At 58.2% G+C, this 17,420-nt stretch overlaps 1 protein-coding gene across 10 annotated transcripts in view; it reads right to left on the minus strand.

Moving 5' to 3' along the window:
• Nucleotides 1-4,550: 4,550 nt before the first annotated feature.
• The window catches only part of TRAK1 (trafficking kinesin protein 1), a 90,813-nt gene continuing 77,943 nt past the window's right edge, over nt 4,551-17,420 (minus strand). For 5 of the 10 annotated variants that reach the window (XM_070391527.1, XM_070391528.1, XM_070391522.1 and 2 more), the window contains 3 exons: nt 16,961-17,308; nt 10,178-10,280; nt 4,551-7,364 (listed from right to left, as the gene is read on the minus strand). In XM_070391527.1, the coding sequence (XP_070247628.1) occupies nt 6,566-7,364; nt 10,178-10,280; nt 16,961-17,308 (1,250 nt within the window). In that variant the 3' untranslated portion in view covers nt 4,551-6,565. The remainder of the gene's footprint in view (nt 7,365-10,177; nt 10,281-16,960; nt 17,309-17,420) is intronic. The other 5 variants (XM_070391518.1, XM_070391525.1, XM_070391523.1 and 2 more) reach the window with 2 other exon arrangements.

Below are 17,420 nucleotides of genomic sequence, written 5' to 3' on the forward strand. Positions count from 1 at the left end.
TATCTCGCAGATGTGCTCACGTATGTGAAAATTACATATATGCAAGATTTTTTAGTGCTGTGGTAGCAAAGTTAACTCAATGCCCAGCCATAGAATACTGGTCTATACTGGTCATATTGGGTATGTGCACATGGTGGAGTAGTACGCAGCCCTGAAAAGTAGGGAAGACCTTCAGGTTCTGATTGGAAAGTTGTCTAAGATATTGTATTATGTTAAAACTAGAGGCCTGGTGCATGGATTCATGCCCTGGTGGGGGGCTGTGGCCTGCAGGGACCAGCCTGCTGTGGGAGCACCACTCATCCCAGTCAGCCAAGCGGCACTCCCACTGTGGGAGCACACTGACCACCAGGGGGCAGCTCCTGTGTAGCAACTGGTTGACTGGTCATTCTGCCGTTTGGTGGCTGGGCTTTTATATATATATACTAGGGGCCCGGTGCACGAAATTCATGCACGGGGAAGGAGGGGTCCCTCAGCCCGATCTGCACCCTCTCCAATGTGGGAGCCCTCAGGGGATGTCCTACTGACGGCTTAGACCTGCTCCCCATGGTCCTCTGCTCTCTGCGGACCTGCCTGCTTGAGGCCACCGTAGGCCTGGTGTCTGCTCTCTGTAGGGGACTGCCTGTCCTTAGCCGCTGGGGTCAGGGGCAAGCAGCGCCCTGCTGTCTTCTCTCTGGCTCGCCACCGCAGCGGCAAGCAGGGCCCTGGTGTCTGCTCTCTGTGGGGGCAAGCTGGGCCCTGCTGTCTACTCACTTGCTGCAGGGGACGTTCCCGCCCCGTTCCTGGCCGCTTGGGTGTGCGCCAGCTTGGAGTGCCTGGGTCCTGGGGATGTTCCCACCCCAAGCCTGGCCGCTTGGCACCAGCAAGCGTAGGCCCGGCATTCCGGACTTCAGCTGCTCTGGGCCTATGCACGGGCCTACAGGCTCAGAGCGGCCTGGCTCCAGAGGAAGCCTGTCCCTGTGACAGGGCTGTGGCCAGTTTCCCCTCCTGCTCCCAGCCACTCCTGCTGGGTTTCCCCTCCCGCTCCCAGGCACCTTGGCGGGTTTCCCCTCAGCTCCCAGGCGCCTTGGCGGGTTTCCCCTCAGCTCCCAGGCGCCGTGGCGGGTTTCCCCTCAGCTCCCAGGCGCCCTGGCGTTTTCCCCTCAGCTCCCAGGCGCCCTGGCGGTTTCCCCTCCCCCTCCCAGGCGCCCTGGCGGTTTCCCCTCCTGCTCCCAGGCGCCGTGGCGGGTTTCCCCTCAGCTCCCAGGCGCCCTGGCGTTTTCCCCTCAGCTCCCAGGCGCCCTGGCGTTTTCCCCTCAGCTCCCAGGCGCCGTGGCGGTTTCCCCTCAGCTCCCAGGCGCCGTGGCGGTTTCCCCTCAGCTCCCAGGCGCCGTGGCGGGTTTCCCCTCAGCTCCCAGGCGCCGTGGCGGTTTCCCCTCAGCTCCCAGGCGCCGTGGCGGGTTTCCCCTCCCGCTCCCAGGCGCCCTGGCGGGTTTCCTCTCAGCTCCCAGGCGCCGTGGCGGTTTCCCCTCAGCTCCCAGGCGCCGTGGCGGGTTTCCCCTCAGCTCCCAGGCGCCGTGGCGGTTTCCCCTCAGCTCCCAGGCGCCGTGGCGGGTTGCCCCTCCCGCTCCCAGGCGCCCTGGCGGGTTTCCCCTCCCGCTCCCAGGCGCCCTGGCGGGTTTCCTCTCAGCTCCCAGGTGCCGTGGCGGGTTTCCCCTCCCGCTCCCAGGCGCCCTGGCGGGTTTCCCCTCAGCTCCCATGTGCTGTGGCGGGTTTCCCCTCAGCTCCCAGGCGCCCTGGCGGGTTTCCCCTCCCGCTCCCAGGCGCCCTGGCGTTTTCCCCTCAGCTCCCAGGCGCTGTGGCGGGTTCCCCTCAGCTCCCAGGCGCTGTGGCGGGTTCCCCTCAGCTCCCAGGCGCCGTGGCGGTTTCCCCTCAGCTCCCAGGCGCCGTGGCGGGTTTCCCCTCAGCTCCCAGGCGCCGTGGCGGTTTCCCCTCAGCTCCCAGGCGCCGTGGCGGGTTTCCCCTCCCGCTCCCAGGCGCCCTGGCGGGTTTCCTCTCAGCTCCCAGGCGCCGTGGCGGTTTCCCCTCAGCTCCCAGGCGCCGTGGCGGGTTTCCCCTCAGCTCCCAGGCGCCGTGGCGGTTTCCCCTCAGCTCCCAGGCGCCGTGGCGGGTTGCCCCTCCCGCTCCCAGGCGCCCTGGCGGGTTTCCCCTCCCGCTCCCAGGCGCCCTGGCGGGTTTCCTCTCAGCTCCCAGGTGCCGTGGCGGGTTTCCCCTCCCGCTCCCAGGCGCCCTGGCGGGTTTCCCCTCAGCTCCCAGGCGCCGTGGGGGGTTTCCTCTCAGCTCCCATGTGCTGTGGCGGGTTTCCCCTCAGCTCCCAGGCGCCGTGGCGGGTTTCCTCTCAGCTCCCAGGCGCCGTGGTGGGTTTCCCCTCCCGCTCCCAGGCGCCCTGGCGTTTTCCCCTCAGCTCCCAGGCGCTGTGGCGGGTTCCCCTCAGCTCCCAGGCGCTGTGGCGGGTTCCCCTCAGCTCCCAGGCGCTGTGGCGGGTTCCCCTCAGCTCCCAGGCGCTGTGGCGGGTTTCCCCTCCCACTCCCAGGCGCCCTGGCGGTTTCCCCTCCCGCTCCCAGGCGCCGTGGCGGGTTTCCTCTCAGCTCCCAGGCGCCGTGGTGGGTTTCCCCTCCCACTCCCAGGCGCCCTGGCGGGTTTCCCCTCAGCTCCCATGTGCTGTGGCGGGTTTCCCCTCCCGCTCCCAGGCGCCCTGGCGGTTTCCCCTCAGCTCCCAGGCGCCGTGGCGGGTTTCCCCTCAGCTCCCAGGCGCCCTGGGGTTTTCCCCTCAGCTCCCAGGCACCGTGGCGGGTTTCCCCTCAGCTCCCAGGCGCCGTGGCGGGTTTCCCCTCAGCTCCCAGGCGCTGTGGCGGGTTTCCCCTCCCGCTCCCAGGCGCCCTGGCGTTTTCCCCTCAGCTCCCAGGCGCCCTGGCGTTTTCCCCTCAGCTCCCAGGCGCCCTGGCGTTTTCCCCTCAGCTCCCAGGCGCTGTGGCCGGTTTCCCCTCAGCTCCCAGGCGCCGTGGCGGGTTTCCCCTCAGCTCCCAGGCGCCGTGGCGGTTTCCCCTCAGCTCCCAGGCGCCGTGGCGGGTTTCCCCTCAGCTCCCAGGCGCCGTGGCGGTTTCCCCTCAGCTCCCAGGCGCCGTGGCGGGTTGCCCCTCCCGCTCCCAGGCGCCCTGGCGGGTTTCCCCTCAGCTCCCAGGCGCCCTGGGGTTTTCCCCTCAGCTCCCAGGCACCGTGGCGGGTTTCCCCTCAGCTCCCAGGCGCCGTGGCGGGTTTCCCCTCAGCTCCCAGGCGCTGTGGCGGGTTTCCCCTCCCGCTCCCAGGCGCCCTGGCGTTTTCCCCTCAGCTCCCAGGCGCCCTGGCGTTTTCCCCTCAGCTCCCAGGCGCCCTGGCGTTTTCCCCTCAGCTCCCAGGCGCTGTGGCCGGTTTCCCCTCCCGCTCCCAGGCGCCCTGGCGGGTTCCCCTCAGCTCCCAGGCGCCGTGGCGGCTTTCCCCTCAGCTCCCAGGCGCCGTGGCGGGTTCCCCTCTGCTCCCAGGCGCCTTGGCGGGTTTCCCCTCAGCTCCCAGGCGCCGTGGCGGGTTTCCCCTCAGCTCCCACACGCTGTGGCGGGTTTTCCAGCCACTCCTGCTGGGTTTCCACTCCCGCTCCCAGGCGCCCTGGCGGTTTCCCCTCAGCTCCCAGGCGCCGTGGCGGGTTTCCCCTCCTGCTCCCAGCCGCCGTGGCCGTTTTCCCCCTCCCGCTCCCAGCCGCCGTGACGGTTTCCCCTCAGCTCCCAGGCGCCGTGGCGGGTTTCCCCTCAGCTCTCAGGCGCCGTGGCCGTTTTCCCCCTCCTGCTCCCAGCCGCCGTGGCCGTTTTCCCCTCCCGCTCCCAGGCGCCATGGCGGGTTCCCCCTCAGCTCCCAGGCGCCTTGGCGGGTTTCCCCTCCCGCTCCCAGGGGCTGCCCATTCTCCTCCGAGCTGCTGCCCCTCCTCGCAGCCACTGTGGCTGGGCTTGCCCTCCCACCTCCCACCTCCCACCTCTGCAGCCTTGGCTCCTTTTCTGTCCTCGAGGCCTCTACTTAGCTTTCTTCTGTACCTCTTGGCCTCCATGTTGTCCTCAGTCTTCCCTCGCAACTGGTATATTCACCGCCATTTTTAGCTTCTATAATTGAAACATTGTATCTTTTGGAGCTGTTGCATCAGGATCTCAGAGCAAGGCGGCAGCAGGCGGGGAACCTTGGCTTCCTCCATCACTGGAGCAAGCAAGCCTCATGTTTCACTTCAAGCTGCCTGGCTACCGGCTGCCATCTTGGCTGACAGTTAATTTGCATAAGGATATGCTCATTAGCCAATGGGAAGGGTAGCGGTTGTATGCTAATTACCATGTTTCTCTTTTATTAGTGTAGATAGATAAAGGGCAGGTATAACAGTATGTAAAGAACTGCATGGCTTTTGTTTAATTTCCCCCAAACAGCTGAAAAACTTCGAGTCTTACATAAAGAGGTCATCATCTACCAATGAGAAAAATCAAAAAATGCAAATCAGAATACCATTGTGGTTCCCATCATTTGAACTTATTTTATTGATATTCATTTAGCAAAGAAAATTTTATTGATTTTTTGATGCATTACAACACACTTTTTGAGAGTGGTTGCCCGATGTTGATCCTTTATTTACTACACTAAATACTGCAACCTCTGAATTGCTGATTTTTCCTTTGTGATGATGGGTGGTTCCTCTCTCTGAATACATAAAGTGGTCCATTCAAGCCATGGTTTTCATGTTCCTTTGTTAATCTACCTACTGCTTTAAAATACGTTCAGATAAAAAGATATATGTTCCTTGCATTGAGTGCACGCATACAGCCACGAGGAGTGTTGAAAACAACTGACCAACACCTTCGTGTTCACAGAATAAATAGTCTGAAATCGTGGGACTGGGGTTTGCTCCTGGGGACTTCCTTACAGCATCTCCGGTGGACATAAGGTTACACTCCTTCAATTGAATGACACATCCTTTGCCAAGTGGGAAGGGGAGTGTGGGGGGGGGGGGGGGTGCAAAATGTCAATTTCATTTGCATGTGATGTTATCCTTGCATAAATGTCGGGAACAAATGGCCACGGGACAACATGAGGTACACTGTAGTCTTCAGATTAGAATAAATAAATGACCTGCTTAGACGAGAGTGCCAGACACTCTGTGACTGGAGCAGGAGAGAGGGTGCTTGTCTAAAATACAGCACACATAAATAATAAATACGAGTTCAAGACCCAGTCAGCGACAGCAACGGGACGGGGCCCCCTCGCTCACTCATGTTTGTGTCACGAGCACCTTTATCTTTTCCTAAGGATAAAAAGTGGCACCGGGAGATAGAGGGCTTTCGGGGGGCAGAATGTGTGGGCCTCGAATGGCTGCCACAAAAGACCACGGAAGGGTACGCGCCTGGACCAGACTCGAGTTTCAGAGTAAGGAGTGGACCCAGCCCCAGGCCGAAGCCTCGTTTCTCCCATGAACCAGTCTGGTATGACGTTTGCTTCTGGTTCTTTTTCCGTTGTTGATGTATTTCATTCATAACCTTTTCCCCTGTCCCCTTTCCCTGTAATGCTATCGCTGAGGTTGTCTTGGGTCTGGTCTTACTCAATGGGGTTGTGCCACTTGGGTCCCAGAAAGAAGCTATCTCCTGAGTGGCTAGGTGTGTCTGCCACTTATGTTCCGGTGTCACAGAACCACAGAGAGAACATACCCTGGGACTTCCCACCTGGGACCACGCCTTCCCTGCCTATAAAACGTAGAAAAATGGAACCGGACACGCACAGCGGAGTGTAAACACATTCTCTTTCGGGTCAGGTGTCTGGCCTGACAGCTGATCACAAGACATTGAAGGATGACTTCAGGTTGAAGGCGTGGAAAGCAAAAGTCACACCTCAAAAAGGAAGCGACCGTCCACTGAGGCAGAGTATGAAGGTCTGGAAGGAGCTGGATCACCCAGAAAAGAAAGAACAGCTCTCCCTCCGGTCCTGAAAGCCACGCCAGCTGCATGTGGCTGTGGACGGAGGTTCCTTACGCTCTTACAGGGTGAGCGAGGCAGGCGCCCAATGACACGGGGTGGGGGGGGGTGGGGGGGGGGGTGGCAGGTCCACTGTGCCCTGTGCCGTGTGACAGCTCATGACGGGCACACTGGCAGCCAGCCCAAAGTTCCCCGGTTTCCTATCCATGGGATAAGAATGCCCTGGGGAGTTTCAGTGCTTCTCAAAGGACAGAAGGAGGAAAAAACATGGGCCTGCCCAGCCCCCAGGCCAGCACAGGTGAAGTCCTCATGAGAGCAATGACAGTGCAGGGGCACTGCCCATGGGATCTGAAGGAAGGGCAGGTCGGATACTGGTCTCCAAGTCCTATGTACACATTTTACAAAGTCTCCGCTCTTCCCCCATTAGGCACGAGGTTGATTTGTCAACTCAGGAGGGGATGGGCAAGGAGGGAAGAGGGAGAGAGCGCAGTGCAGAGCGGGGGAAGCGAGGGAGGAAGGACAAGATTGGTCTCCTCCGAGGAAGGGCCCCGCTGCCACCCTCACCGCAAGCTAGTTTGTTTGGGGAGCTTAGCACCCATCAAGATGCCCGAGGTGAGAGTCCCGGGGGCCTTCATCTGCATGCTGGACCCCACCATGGTGGGGAAGCTGCGGTTCCGCCGGATGCCACCGTTGAGCTGCAGCCCGCCGATGGCACTCGTGACAGTGGAGCATCCAAGAGGCAGGCCCTCGGGTCCCAGGCCTCCAGGGACAAGGGCCTGTGCGGGGCCCGGAGGCCCACAGAGAAGAGGCCCCTGGTCCTCAGTCAAGATGGGGACATGGGCTCGCCCTGAGTTCACCACCTTGGCCACGCCAAACCTCCTGACTTTGTCCACGAGATTGAGGTTGGAGACAGACACGTCCGTCTGACTCTCACTGCTCCGGACGGGCTTCTTCTCCCTCACCTCCCTCAGGATGGAGCTGGCCGGCTTGGAAGCCAGGAAGTTGTCGTAGGGCGGGCTCGTGCACTTGAAGTCAAAAGAGGGTGGGGAAGACGTGGGCGTCTGCATGGGCGAGTTGGGCGGGGTGGAGGGGATCACGGCCATCCTGGGGGTGTAGGCGTGCAGGAGGGAGCCCCGCCCGGCCCGGTCCCAGCTCTGGGGGTCGTACACGGCCGCCGAGATGCCCCGCTCCTTCAGCAGCCACACCAGCCCCAGCGACGTGCTCATGGTGGTCGTGGACTCGCGGGCGTTGGTGAAGGACTCGGCCAGGCTCAGTCTCCGGGGTGTGCAGGGCGTGGCCACCGGCGTGGACTTTAAGTGGCTGGCGCTGCCAGAAGCTGGAGTCGGGGCTGAGTTAAGGCTGATAGGAAGAGACAAGCGGTGATCCATCAGAAAACGCCCCGAGCACCAGGGAAAGGGGCAGTTTCCTGCAGGGACGCAGGGCGGGCCTAGGACATGATGAGAAGATGCCCCACCTTACCCCCGTCCAGGCTCCTGGATGGCCCTTTCCTTCCATGTCTGCGCCCCCCTCACCTGGAGGGCTCAGATTCCCTTGGGGGGGGCGGGGCACGGTTTCAGTTCACAAGAAGCTGCACAGGGTGCACATAACTGTCCCCTTGGCCGGTGAGGAAACAGGCTCAAGGTCAGGTGGCTCACTCGAGGTCACTCAGCTAGGAAAGGGAAGACCCTGGATGGAACCCAAGTATTGTGAACCCAAATCGGAGAGGAAGCCCTTTGACAGAGAGGTTTTCTTTCCCCCCCAAATTGACTCCAACTCCAGAGTTCCTTCCCACTACCCACTTCCCTGAGGGCAGAAGTTACCCAAGACTACGGGCTATGAGTTTATCTCGGAATGGCCAGAGCAGGCGGGACATTCAGGTAAGGGGCCCCTGGGCGACGGGGAGACAGAGGCCAAAGGTGCATATCAAGTCAGTGGCAGACCCCGCCCCCTGACTCCCAGGACAGTGCTCTTTCCTCTGCACAGAGCGGCACCTAGTCCTCCCCGTGGTCGCCCAAATCCATAACTCGACGAGAGAAGTACAGTGTCGGGGGAACCCATGCTGTGTTAGCAGATCTGCACCTATGGAGCCACATAGACAAAGGTCCAGTGGGTGTCTAGACCTATTACTGAAGGACAGCAAAGGTTCCTACGTCCCCTCGAGTCATGCTGACTAAGGACCCACTATGTTCCAGAAGCTGGGGCCAGGAATGAGGACAGACAGTGTAGAGGCCCAGCAGAGGGAAGGCCTAGCTGTCTGCTTCCAGGACAGGAGGGGCCTCCTCTAGCAGCTGCGACGGAGGGGTGAGGCCACTCGGGCATGGGAGCCATGTGCGGCTGCTACAGGAACAGCCAAGGGGCCAAGCAGCACCCCAACAGTCTCACGAGACCTGCCCGGCGCCACCCACGCATGTGGCTGTGACTGCAGGTGCCCCTGGGGACACCTGAGTGGTCCCCGGGAGCTGGGGGCCGGGCCCTCTCTCCTCAGCCCGACGGGGGGAAGGACCAGATACCTTGGGCAAAGCACCAACGTAGGGAAAGGGAAGGAAGGGGACACGCTCCGGAGCCGGTTCCCGGAATGACCACAGCAGGGCCCCGCCCCCTTGGGCAGCACCATCACAGGCAGGTCCAAGCTGCAGCATCATCCGGCTCCTCACTCAGGTGACCTGGCTGCTGACTGATCAGCACAGGGAGAGGCACACCGAGCCCTCCCCCCTCCCCCCGCCCCAAGCTCAGGTCAGGATGCTGGTGGTTGGGGGGCACTCGGGGACATGAGATTAGAAACCACAGTGATTCCTAAGGTTAAAAGGTGGCCTCTTCAAAGGGTGCAGGTGGAATTCTACAAAATACTGATCTACAAGCAACGGAGGGCGAAGAGGCTCTGGACCGGACACCTTGTTTCCAGGGCCATTCCTAGGGGCCGTTTCCTTCTGTTCTGAGCTGCCATTCTTTCAAGCCCAGGCAGGAGCCTTCTCTTGCTCCTGACTCCCCAGGCTTCTGTTCCCAACACGGCCCTGGGGATACAGGCGGGAGTGCAGGCCAGGTGCCAGCCTCCCCCTGGAGGAAACCCTGTCCCACGGTTTGAAACACAATCTCATCCTAAGAGGACGGGGAAAGCCAGGTTGTCCGGAGGCAGGAAGGGAGATGGGGAAGATAAGCTACCACGTGGAGATCCCTTCCGGTGAGAACTTCGGTTAAGCCTGTATTAGTGCTGGCGCTCGGCTCGACTGGGGGGTTTAGATGGTTAGGGGTATCCACCGTCAAAGCCGAATTAGCCAGGCGCAACCACAGAGACACACCCACGCCTAAGTCCCGGGTTAGTGGCGGCCACGCGTGCACACACAGCCCTTTCCACGCGGCCCTGCCGGGGCAGGCACGGCTGGCGTGTGCTCACCCCCTGCCTCGCCCGTGGGCTCACTGTCTGCCCTACATCTCCTCTCAGCTCAACGGGGCATGGGGCTGCTTCGCCGTCCTCCTCACATGACCTGCGGAGAGTTATTCAGAGTTGAGGGTGCGCCTCGGGGCGGCTGCTCCCTCCACGCTGGCCCTGCTCGCCTCCCTCCTTCTCGGCTTTACCTTCACCCCCCTGGCATCTTGCACCACAGAGAAAACGGGTCACTCCCTTTCACTGGAAGCTGTGGAAGGCCTGAAATCAAGCCACGCAGACCACCCCGTGCCATACAAGTCCCCTCGCCAGAAGGTGCCAACTTCTGCTTCTCGGAGGCACTGGAGGGAAATGGACCACGCTGGACACGTGGTCTGGTCCTTAAATGTGATCATTTCAATCAGTGGGGCTGTGGGCATGGTCCCTGTGGTCTATTGCAGGGACACAAGGGTTTGGGGGGCTCAGGGAAGAAACTGCGGGCTCTACTGGCAAACTTGGGGGTAAAATGCCAGTAGACGTGGGCTTCGGGCCTGGGAATCTTCCGTGACCAACGAAAAGGGCAACAGAAGGTGGTCCAGCCTCTATCTGCCAGGATCTGAATTAACAGGGACCTCAGGACAAACGGAAACACGGGACCCCGTACAGGAGCCTGCAGGCGCTTACGAGATGGTGTCAGCTGGACAAGGCAGTGTTGAATGAGCCTCTCTACTTGGGCTTTCCTCGGCATTACGTCTCGCAGGGAGAGCCCCCACCTCACCCCCCCCCCCCCCAAAGGCCTGTGGTCTCTTACCTTGGCGTGACTCTCGTGAGCTCGTCTGAAGGATGCAGGATGCGACAGGTGGTGAAGGTGAAGGTGGAGTTGGTCTGCGACATGCACTTCCCAGGGTGGTGTGCTAGATTGGAGGAGGGGGGGAGGGACAAAACATTTCTCGCATCCAAGTTCACCCACGAGAAAAGGAGAGCTCCAGCTCGGCCCTCAACAGGTGCAAGAAGCGATGAGCTACCTTGTTAACCGGATCTGGGCCAGGAAGGCGCAACGCAAATGTTCTGGCTCGAAGGCGGTCCCTCAAAAGCAGCCACACTTTTGAGCACTGGCGTGCAGGGCACCGGACCCCAGCTTCCGACCCAGTCCGGACAGGGCTGCGCATCGCGTTCTCGGGTCAGTAGTGGATCCAGTGTGAGGGGCTAAGAGGCCCGTGGGGGTCAATTTGGTTTCCCTCTTCAGAGGTCAGAATCGGCTTCTGTCTTTGTGGCTTTGCTTTGTTTTCCACTGGCAAATGGGTGCCAAGCTCTGCCAAACGGAGGGGAGGGGCGCGGGGTGGGTGGGGAGAGGCGCTTGCCCCCTGGAAACAGGGCGAGGCTCACAGGGCTCCCTTTTCTGCTGACACAAAAAGGGGCGTGGCGTGGGCAGGCTGGTTCCACTACTGCCTGTGTGTGGTCTGCAGCGGGGACATGAGAGCTCAGCTGCCTCAGCAACAACGTGGCTGAGACCAGGCCCGGGGCTGCGTGTGGTGCTGCCTGACATGGCGATGCCGGCAGCACCAGCCCCACCCCGGGCCGCTTTCCTGCGTCTCCAGGGTGCCTGATTTTAACGAAAATGAGACGGCAACAAGTTTCCTCCCATTGACTTCCTTTTGAAGGTCCCCAGAGTTATTGCTAAGGCGGCTGGAGGCTGTGAGCTGGAGCAGAATGGATCACAGAAGCGTAGGGACCATGCAGCAGCAGGCTGGTGAGGGATGGGCGGTGAGGTCTACAGGAGACATCATGATTGTAGAGGTCATCCTCGTTCATAACTCAAACATTAAAAATAATAAAACAAAAAAGGAAAAAAATGCTGCTCCAACTAGCATGCATGATGAAGGACCGAGGTACCCCCTGCCCGCCCGCCCCCCACCCCCTGCAGCAGCTCAGCCCCCAGAGACCTCCTGGGAGAAAACGGATTCAAGTATCAGAGGCCATGAGCACCCTGAAGATTCAAAAGGCAGCGAACGAGAATCTTCCAGCTCTTTATGGCAAGTTTTCTCTTGGATTTGTCCAAAAGGAAGGCAAAACAGAAGAAATTGGTGCTCCGGACCCAGATCCACATGAGTGATTGTGTCTTTAAAAACACAAACACAAAAACAAAAACAAAAAAAACCCCCAACTGGAAACCAGATGAAACAAATAAACAAAAAATGTTGGAGACACGCAAATTGAAGGCAGGCAGGACAGAGCCAGAGCACAAAAATGGCGGCGGTGACTCAAGGAGCAACACGGGACTGGTTCGTCCTGATTATTATGGTCCGACCCGTCTCTCTGGGTCAAGGGAGGCTTCCGTGGCCCCTGGCGTGGCAGCCAGCGCCACGGCCACGGAAGCAAACTCTCAACCACAGGGAGCTCCAGGCCAAGGTAGGGGGCGAGGGGGGGAGGCACATAAAAATAGCCTTTATGAATCTGTGCTGCTCAACCAATAGATGGAATGGCTTAGGGACTCGGATAACCGAGAAACTGCTGCGAGCAAAACAAAAATGGAATAAGCTACGAAAAAAGGCAACCGAACAATCACGAGTCTTTGCCTGCCACAAGGTCTAGAAACAAAAGCAACAGAACAGCTGAGAAAGGCGCCCAAATAACGCAGGGGGTTATTGGGGCGGGAGGGAGGGGAGGAAAAGGCGGTACACGGAAGTTATTAAGACGAAAGAAGTGGAAGACAGAGAACATTTGAAGAAGATGGCAAACAAAAGCAAGGCTGGATTTGAAACCAGAAGCGCACCCCATTGAAACGCATGGCCAGAACATCAAATCAAAGGGACTCGATGGCCACTTCCTCCTCCCCCATCACATCTGGACCTTCGATTGCAACAGGGGGTATGAGATGGACATTTCAGAGACACAGTTGCATCAGCAGAAGCAAAACCCATCGAATGCAAATGGATTTTTCGGAGAGGAAAAGGCTGCTAAAATTCGGAAGTCATTGTCCCCCAGAAGTAAGAGATGGCTTGAGAAGACCAAGGAAGATCAACCCGCATCAAAAGTGCCAAAGCCAGAGGTTCGACCCCTATGGAAATACCGCTGGGACACCGGGACCCGTCAGCTCTCTCCGCATGTGTCACCACCGCCTGCCCGGCCGCTGCAGCACCTCCCTTCCTTGGGACACAACACAGGGACAGTGATTGAGTCGCCCGGGGCTCCTTGTGTGGCCACGGAACAGCTCCGGGTCGGTTCCTACCACCCTGCGAGCAGGAGAGAGCTGTCCTCATAGGAGAGACACAGGGCAGGGGCGGGGCGGCTCACTGCTGAAGTCCCCTGTCCCCACCGCACGGGGCCCTGCCCGCCGTGCTGCTCACTCGGGGCTCCGAGGACACGGGCTCTTGGACTCAGTGCTCTGACTTCCTACTTAAGCCCTCCTTCTTCTTCTCAGCCTGACTTTTCCTCAGAGCTGTGCGGAGAGAGTAAACGGGCTTCATCGGGACTTTATTCAGGAAGGAAGGGACACTGCCCACTAACCCCCCCCTAGTCCTCCATTAGTTTGGTGTGTTCCTCCTTCCCCAGGTCCTGACACTGGCACAAAATCCTCATCGATCGGAGATCACCTTTACACTTAATGAGTCCTGGATTATTCGAGGTCTACGCTGGTGAACTACATACCGGTGGTGCGTGTGCGGATTTCTGCTCTGAAAGCCTGGCACGCGCGAGCACATGCCCTTCGGGCAGCTGCAGTGGGCGCGGGAGGGCTTGTACGCGCGACAGGCACCCTGCCCACCACTCTCTGATCCATCCAACGTGTCTCTTTCTGCCTGGAGAGGTGCACTAGGGAAAGGGTTCGGAGTGCTGGCTCCTCCGGGGGCCTGTGAAACCTGGTACCAACTGGAAAACTGGGTGCTTGGGATCCTGCTGCTGCACCAGTCATGGGGGTGCCTGGTACCCTACCCCCATCCCATCTCGAGTGATGGCCCAGAGGCCCCTGCAGACTGTGCTGGAGGTTATCTGCAAGTACACTACGCAGACCTGGTGATTGCTACTAGACCTGCTGATTGCTACTAGACCTGGTGATTGCTAGTAGACCTGGTAATTGCTAGTGGACCGGGTGATTGCTGCTAGACCTGGTGATTTCTACTAGACCTGGCGATTGCTACTAGACCTGGTATTTGCTAGTGGACCTGGTGATTGCTAGTGGACCTGGTGATTGCTAGTAGACCTGGTGATTGCTAGTAGACCTGGTAACTGCTACTAGACCTGGTGGTTTCTAGTAGACCTGGTGATTTCTAGTAGATCTGGTGATTTCTAGTAGATCTGGTGGTTTCTACTAGACCTGGTGATTTCTACTAGACCTGGTAATTGCTACTAGACCTGGTAATTGCTACATAGACCTGGTGATTGCTATGAACTCGATGATTGCTACGTAGACCTGGTGACTGACACAGAGACCTGGTGATTGCTGCTGATGGAACTCGGGCTTCCAGGGGGGATGGGCAGGAAAGCCCACCTTCTCCCCATGGCCTATGGCACTAATGGTGAGAAGAAGAAGACAGGACAAGGCAAGTACACTCTGGTGGGGAACTGAGGACGCCTGGAACTCTTCAGTCTGGCCAGCCACGAGGTCAGATGTGTACACACCAGCTCATGCACGTCAGTCCTTTTGAATGGTGCCCGTCCTCCCTCACCCACAGGGAGGACAGGCTGGTAAGGTGCTGGGAGAGCAGAAACTTTCCTTTCTAAAGTCCACTGTGGCATCTGGTCCTTAAAGGACCCCTCACGTGAGCCCACACAGCTGCCAGATAGAAAATGCAACCAGAGACGAGGCACAGCCCCCCACGGCCGCTGTCCGAAGGCTGCCGTGATCTGTATACCTGTAGGAGCCTATTTTAGGATACCCCTTTCCCCTTTAAATGGGCTCCACATGTCTGAGTATTAAACTGATCTTCACTTTCTTCTATCTCACCTCCTTCTCCCTTTAAAGATCAAGGCATCCAAGAAAATTCAACTAAATTGTCTGTCCAAACATCTACCATCATAGCTGCGTACTTTAAAAACTCTGATCTAATCCTTTACCGCACACAGGCTCTTCCCTGCTCATGACTACATAAAACTCAGAGCACAAGCAAGACAAGCAAACTCCTTCTTCTGATAAAGTGCCCTTTCTAGATGAATTAAATCACAAAATGTCACTGAAATAAAGTAAAACTATAATCTAAAATTGTTTTAAACAATCCACTTTAATTATCTAAATTGTTTACAAATATGAAAACAAGGACTCATCGTTTTCAAGACATGGGATTATTAAAAAAACAGCAAATAATGATACAAAAATAATACATGAAAATATGTTAATTTTTTTTTTCAATATGCACTCAAAACTTTTTCTCCATGAGACAGCAGACTCTAGACAAAAGTGCCTAATTTTGTAAAGACTTCCCAATTTCCTTACATCATCAGTTGCAAGAAAAAAAGGTGAATCACTTCTAAGTTTCTCCCCACTCAGTCTTTCCAGGCAGGTGGCAGCTCCTGGGACACAAGAGCCGGAGCATGGAGGGTGGACCAGGGTGGGGACCAGACCAGCCTGGATACAAACGCCAAGACGGAAGATGCCCAGGCCTTCCTGCTGAAGCTCAGTGTCTACCCTTGACTCCAAGATTGTGTGCCTAGTGCCCCTCGGGGCCTCTGGGGTCATATTCAGAGTGACTACTTCTTTCATTCCAGGAACTGAAAGGGTCTTGTCCTTCCCAATAATAGAAAAAAAGAAAAAAAAAGAGCCAAACCATTGTCTGTGCCTTTCCTTTCTGCACTGAGCTTTTCACGGGTCACACCCAGAAAACAAGCTCCTGAGAACTCTGGTCTAAACAATCAGACCTTTCCTAAATCCCCTTCAGCAATCCACACACTTCTGTTGGACGCTCACTCCCAACCGCCCTGAGGGGCTGGGATGGATCTGCTGCCGGGTTTGAGTATGGAGGGAGGAAGCAAGAACTACTCCTCCCTTTCAGTGAGAAAAGCCATCAGGACTCAGGCCCTTGGCCCCCTCTCTCCCTCCATCTTCCGAGAGCAGTTCTCAGCTGACTTGCTGAGCTGTACTCCTTCTGTACAACTTAAAGGTGCTTCTTTCCACTTCCGGATACACCCCTGTTCCAGGCGTAGGGCTGCAGGGAGGGGCCCTCACACGCGACAGGATTCCCTCCCACGTCAGCCACCAGGATCAGCCCACGCTGTTTCCTGAACTGTTGTCTGCCTTCCTGGTGCCCCTAACAAAGGGAGGTAACAACAGCGCTGGGCTCCCCCTCTTAAGTGTGAAGATCCTACACAACAAGCATGGTCGTCCCCTCCAGGCTTAATCTGGTAACTTAATTGCTACAGAAAAGACAATAAACCACAAAGAAACCTGTTTGCTAAACAAATCCTTTGAACTCGATGAGACCTCTAAAGTTTATGTTAGAGGGAAAAAAAAAAGTTGGTCCCCCCTAACGTCCCTTGGCCATAGGCCTCTGAACTCAGCCAGGGGCTGGCAGATGCCGCCGGGAACCCCGGCCCTGTCCGGCCTTGCACTGCACAGGGGATGTGGCGGCCCTCACGAATGAAAGTCAAGACCCACCAAGATGAGTGAACATCCTCTTTTCAGGCTTGGTCTCTCGGGACTGTCATGAGGAGGAAGACACTGGCTGATCCTTCCTTTTCTGGGTCTCTCCCCTTATCCCATACAAGCTTCCCTGCCTTCCTAGCCAAGCAGCCAGGAGGTCCTGGGGGTCTGGCAAATCCTAACCCCATGGCCCCTGGATCCCAGGCCCCGAGCACGAAGCTTTTCAAGCCAGTGCACCTGGGACTGGGCAGTTCTATCAACTCTCGGCCATGGCTTTCATGCTTGTTGGGACAGTGTGGGAGGGTTTAGAGGGGAGACGAGCCATGAGCTTTCCAGAGTCATCCTGCGCCTCTCTCTGGAACAGCTTCCTGCTGTCATTCGGGCTTGGTGTGGTTCAGGAGCATGGCCACAACACTTCTTAAAAACCCACTCCGAACAAACATGCTGGGCAGGGGCACAGATACCTGCATCCAAGTTAGAAAAGGACAAAGGCTGACCGAGGGGCGTCTAAAATCCTGCACACTTTCTGGGCTCTCTCCTGCTCCAATGCAGCATGCAGGTAACGGGGTCTCATTCACCTTCGGAACGATCCGGAACTCATTTCCCTGAAACTGCCCAGCTCAGCTCAGCTCAGCTCAGTGTGGAAATGGCCAGGAGAGTCCCTCTGACACAGGGAGAGACCCATAGCAGGGGGAGAGGGGTGGTGTTCTGGGGAGGCTGGGTGGGGACAAGAATCCACTTCTTTTTAGCAGCCTTTCCTGCTCCGGTGTCCAGAGCCCCGCTGGGCGTGTGCCTCCAAGATGGGCAGGGAGCTGTGCCCACGTGTTACGAAAGGAGGCATCAGACTGTGTGTTAGAAACAGAGCTGCGCAATGGGAATGCTTCCATCATCACCCACACGGACGCGCGGAAGCTACAGACAGAGAGCCACTACGGATGGAGCCCGGAACAGAGGTGAGAATGGCCCAGAACTCTGCCTCCGGTGAAGGTGCCGGGTGTACAGGACTTATCTCGGTGCCCTCACCAGACCCCTCCTCCTCCTCCTCCTGCTCCTCTGCGGCCGCTGGCTCCTGCATCTCTTCTGGGAAAGCCTGAGGCCGGCTCGGGGAGCTTCTGCCGCCTGCGACAGTCACGTGCGCTCGGGACCTCTCACCTGAGGTCTCTGGGTGCTGCACTGGCGTGGAGGTAGCTAGGCCCCGGGGGGAAATGTGGTCACCTGTGTCATCTTCTTCAAAGTCGTTAAGGCAGTACACTTCGTCCACGTCTACGTCCAGCGTCCGGAAGCCCTTGGTGACCACACCGGGCCGGGGGTCCAGGATGCCCCCGAGGTGAGGCTGGGCCAACTGCTGCCAGTGGTGAAGGGTGGCGGAACCTTGCAGGAGAGAAGGCGGACAACGGAGGCAGGGAGAAGAGAGGGTTAGGATGCACGTCTAAGCCATTGGCCGCTCGCCACCCTTGGGGCCCCAGCAGGACCCGAGTCCCAC

This window comes from Myotis yumanensis, unplaced genomic scaffold (genome assembly GCF_028538775.1).
Source record: "Myotis yumanensis isolate MYYU_CA2020_CCGP unplaced genomic scaffold, mMyoYum1.0.hap1 SCAF_14, whole genome shotgun sequence".
Classification (NCBI taxonomy): domain Eukaryota; kingdom Metazoa; phylum Chordata; class Mammalia; order Chiroptera; family Vespertilionidae; genus Myotis; species Myotis yumanensis.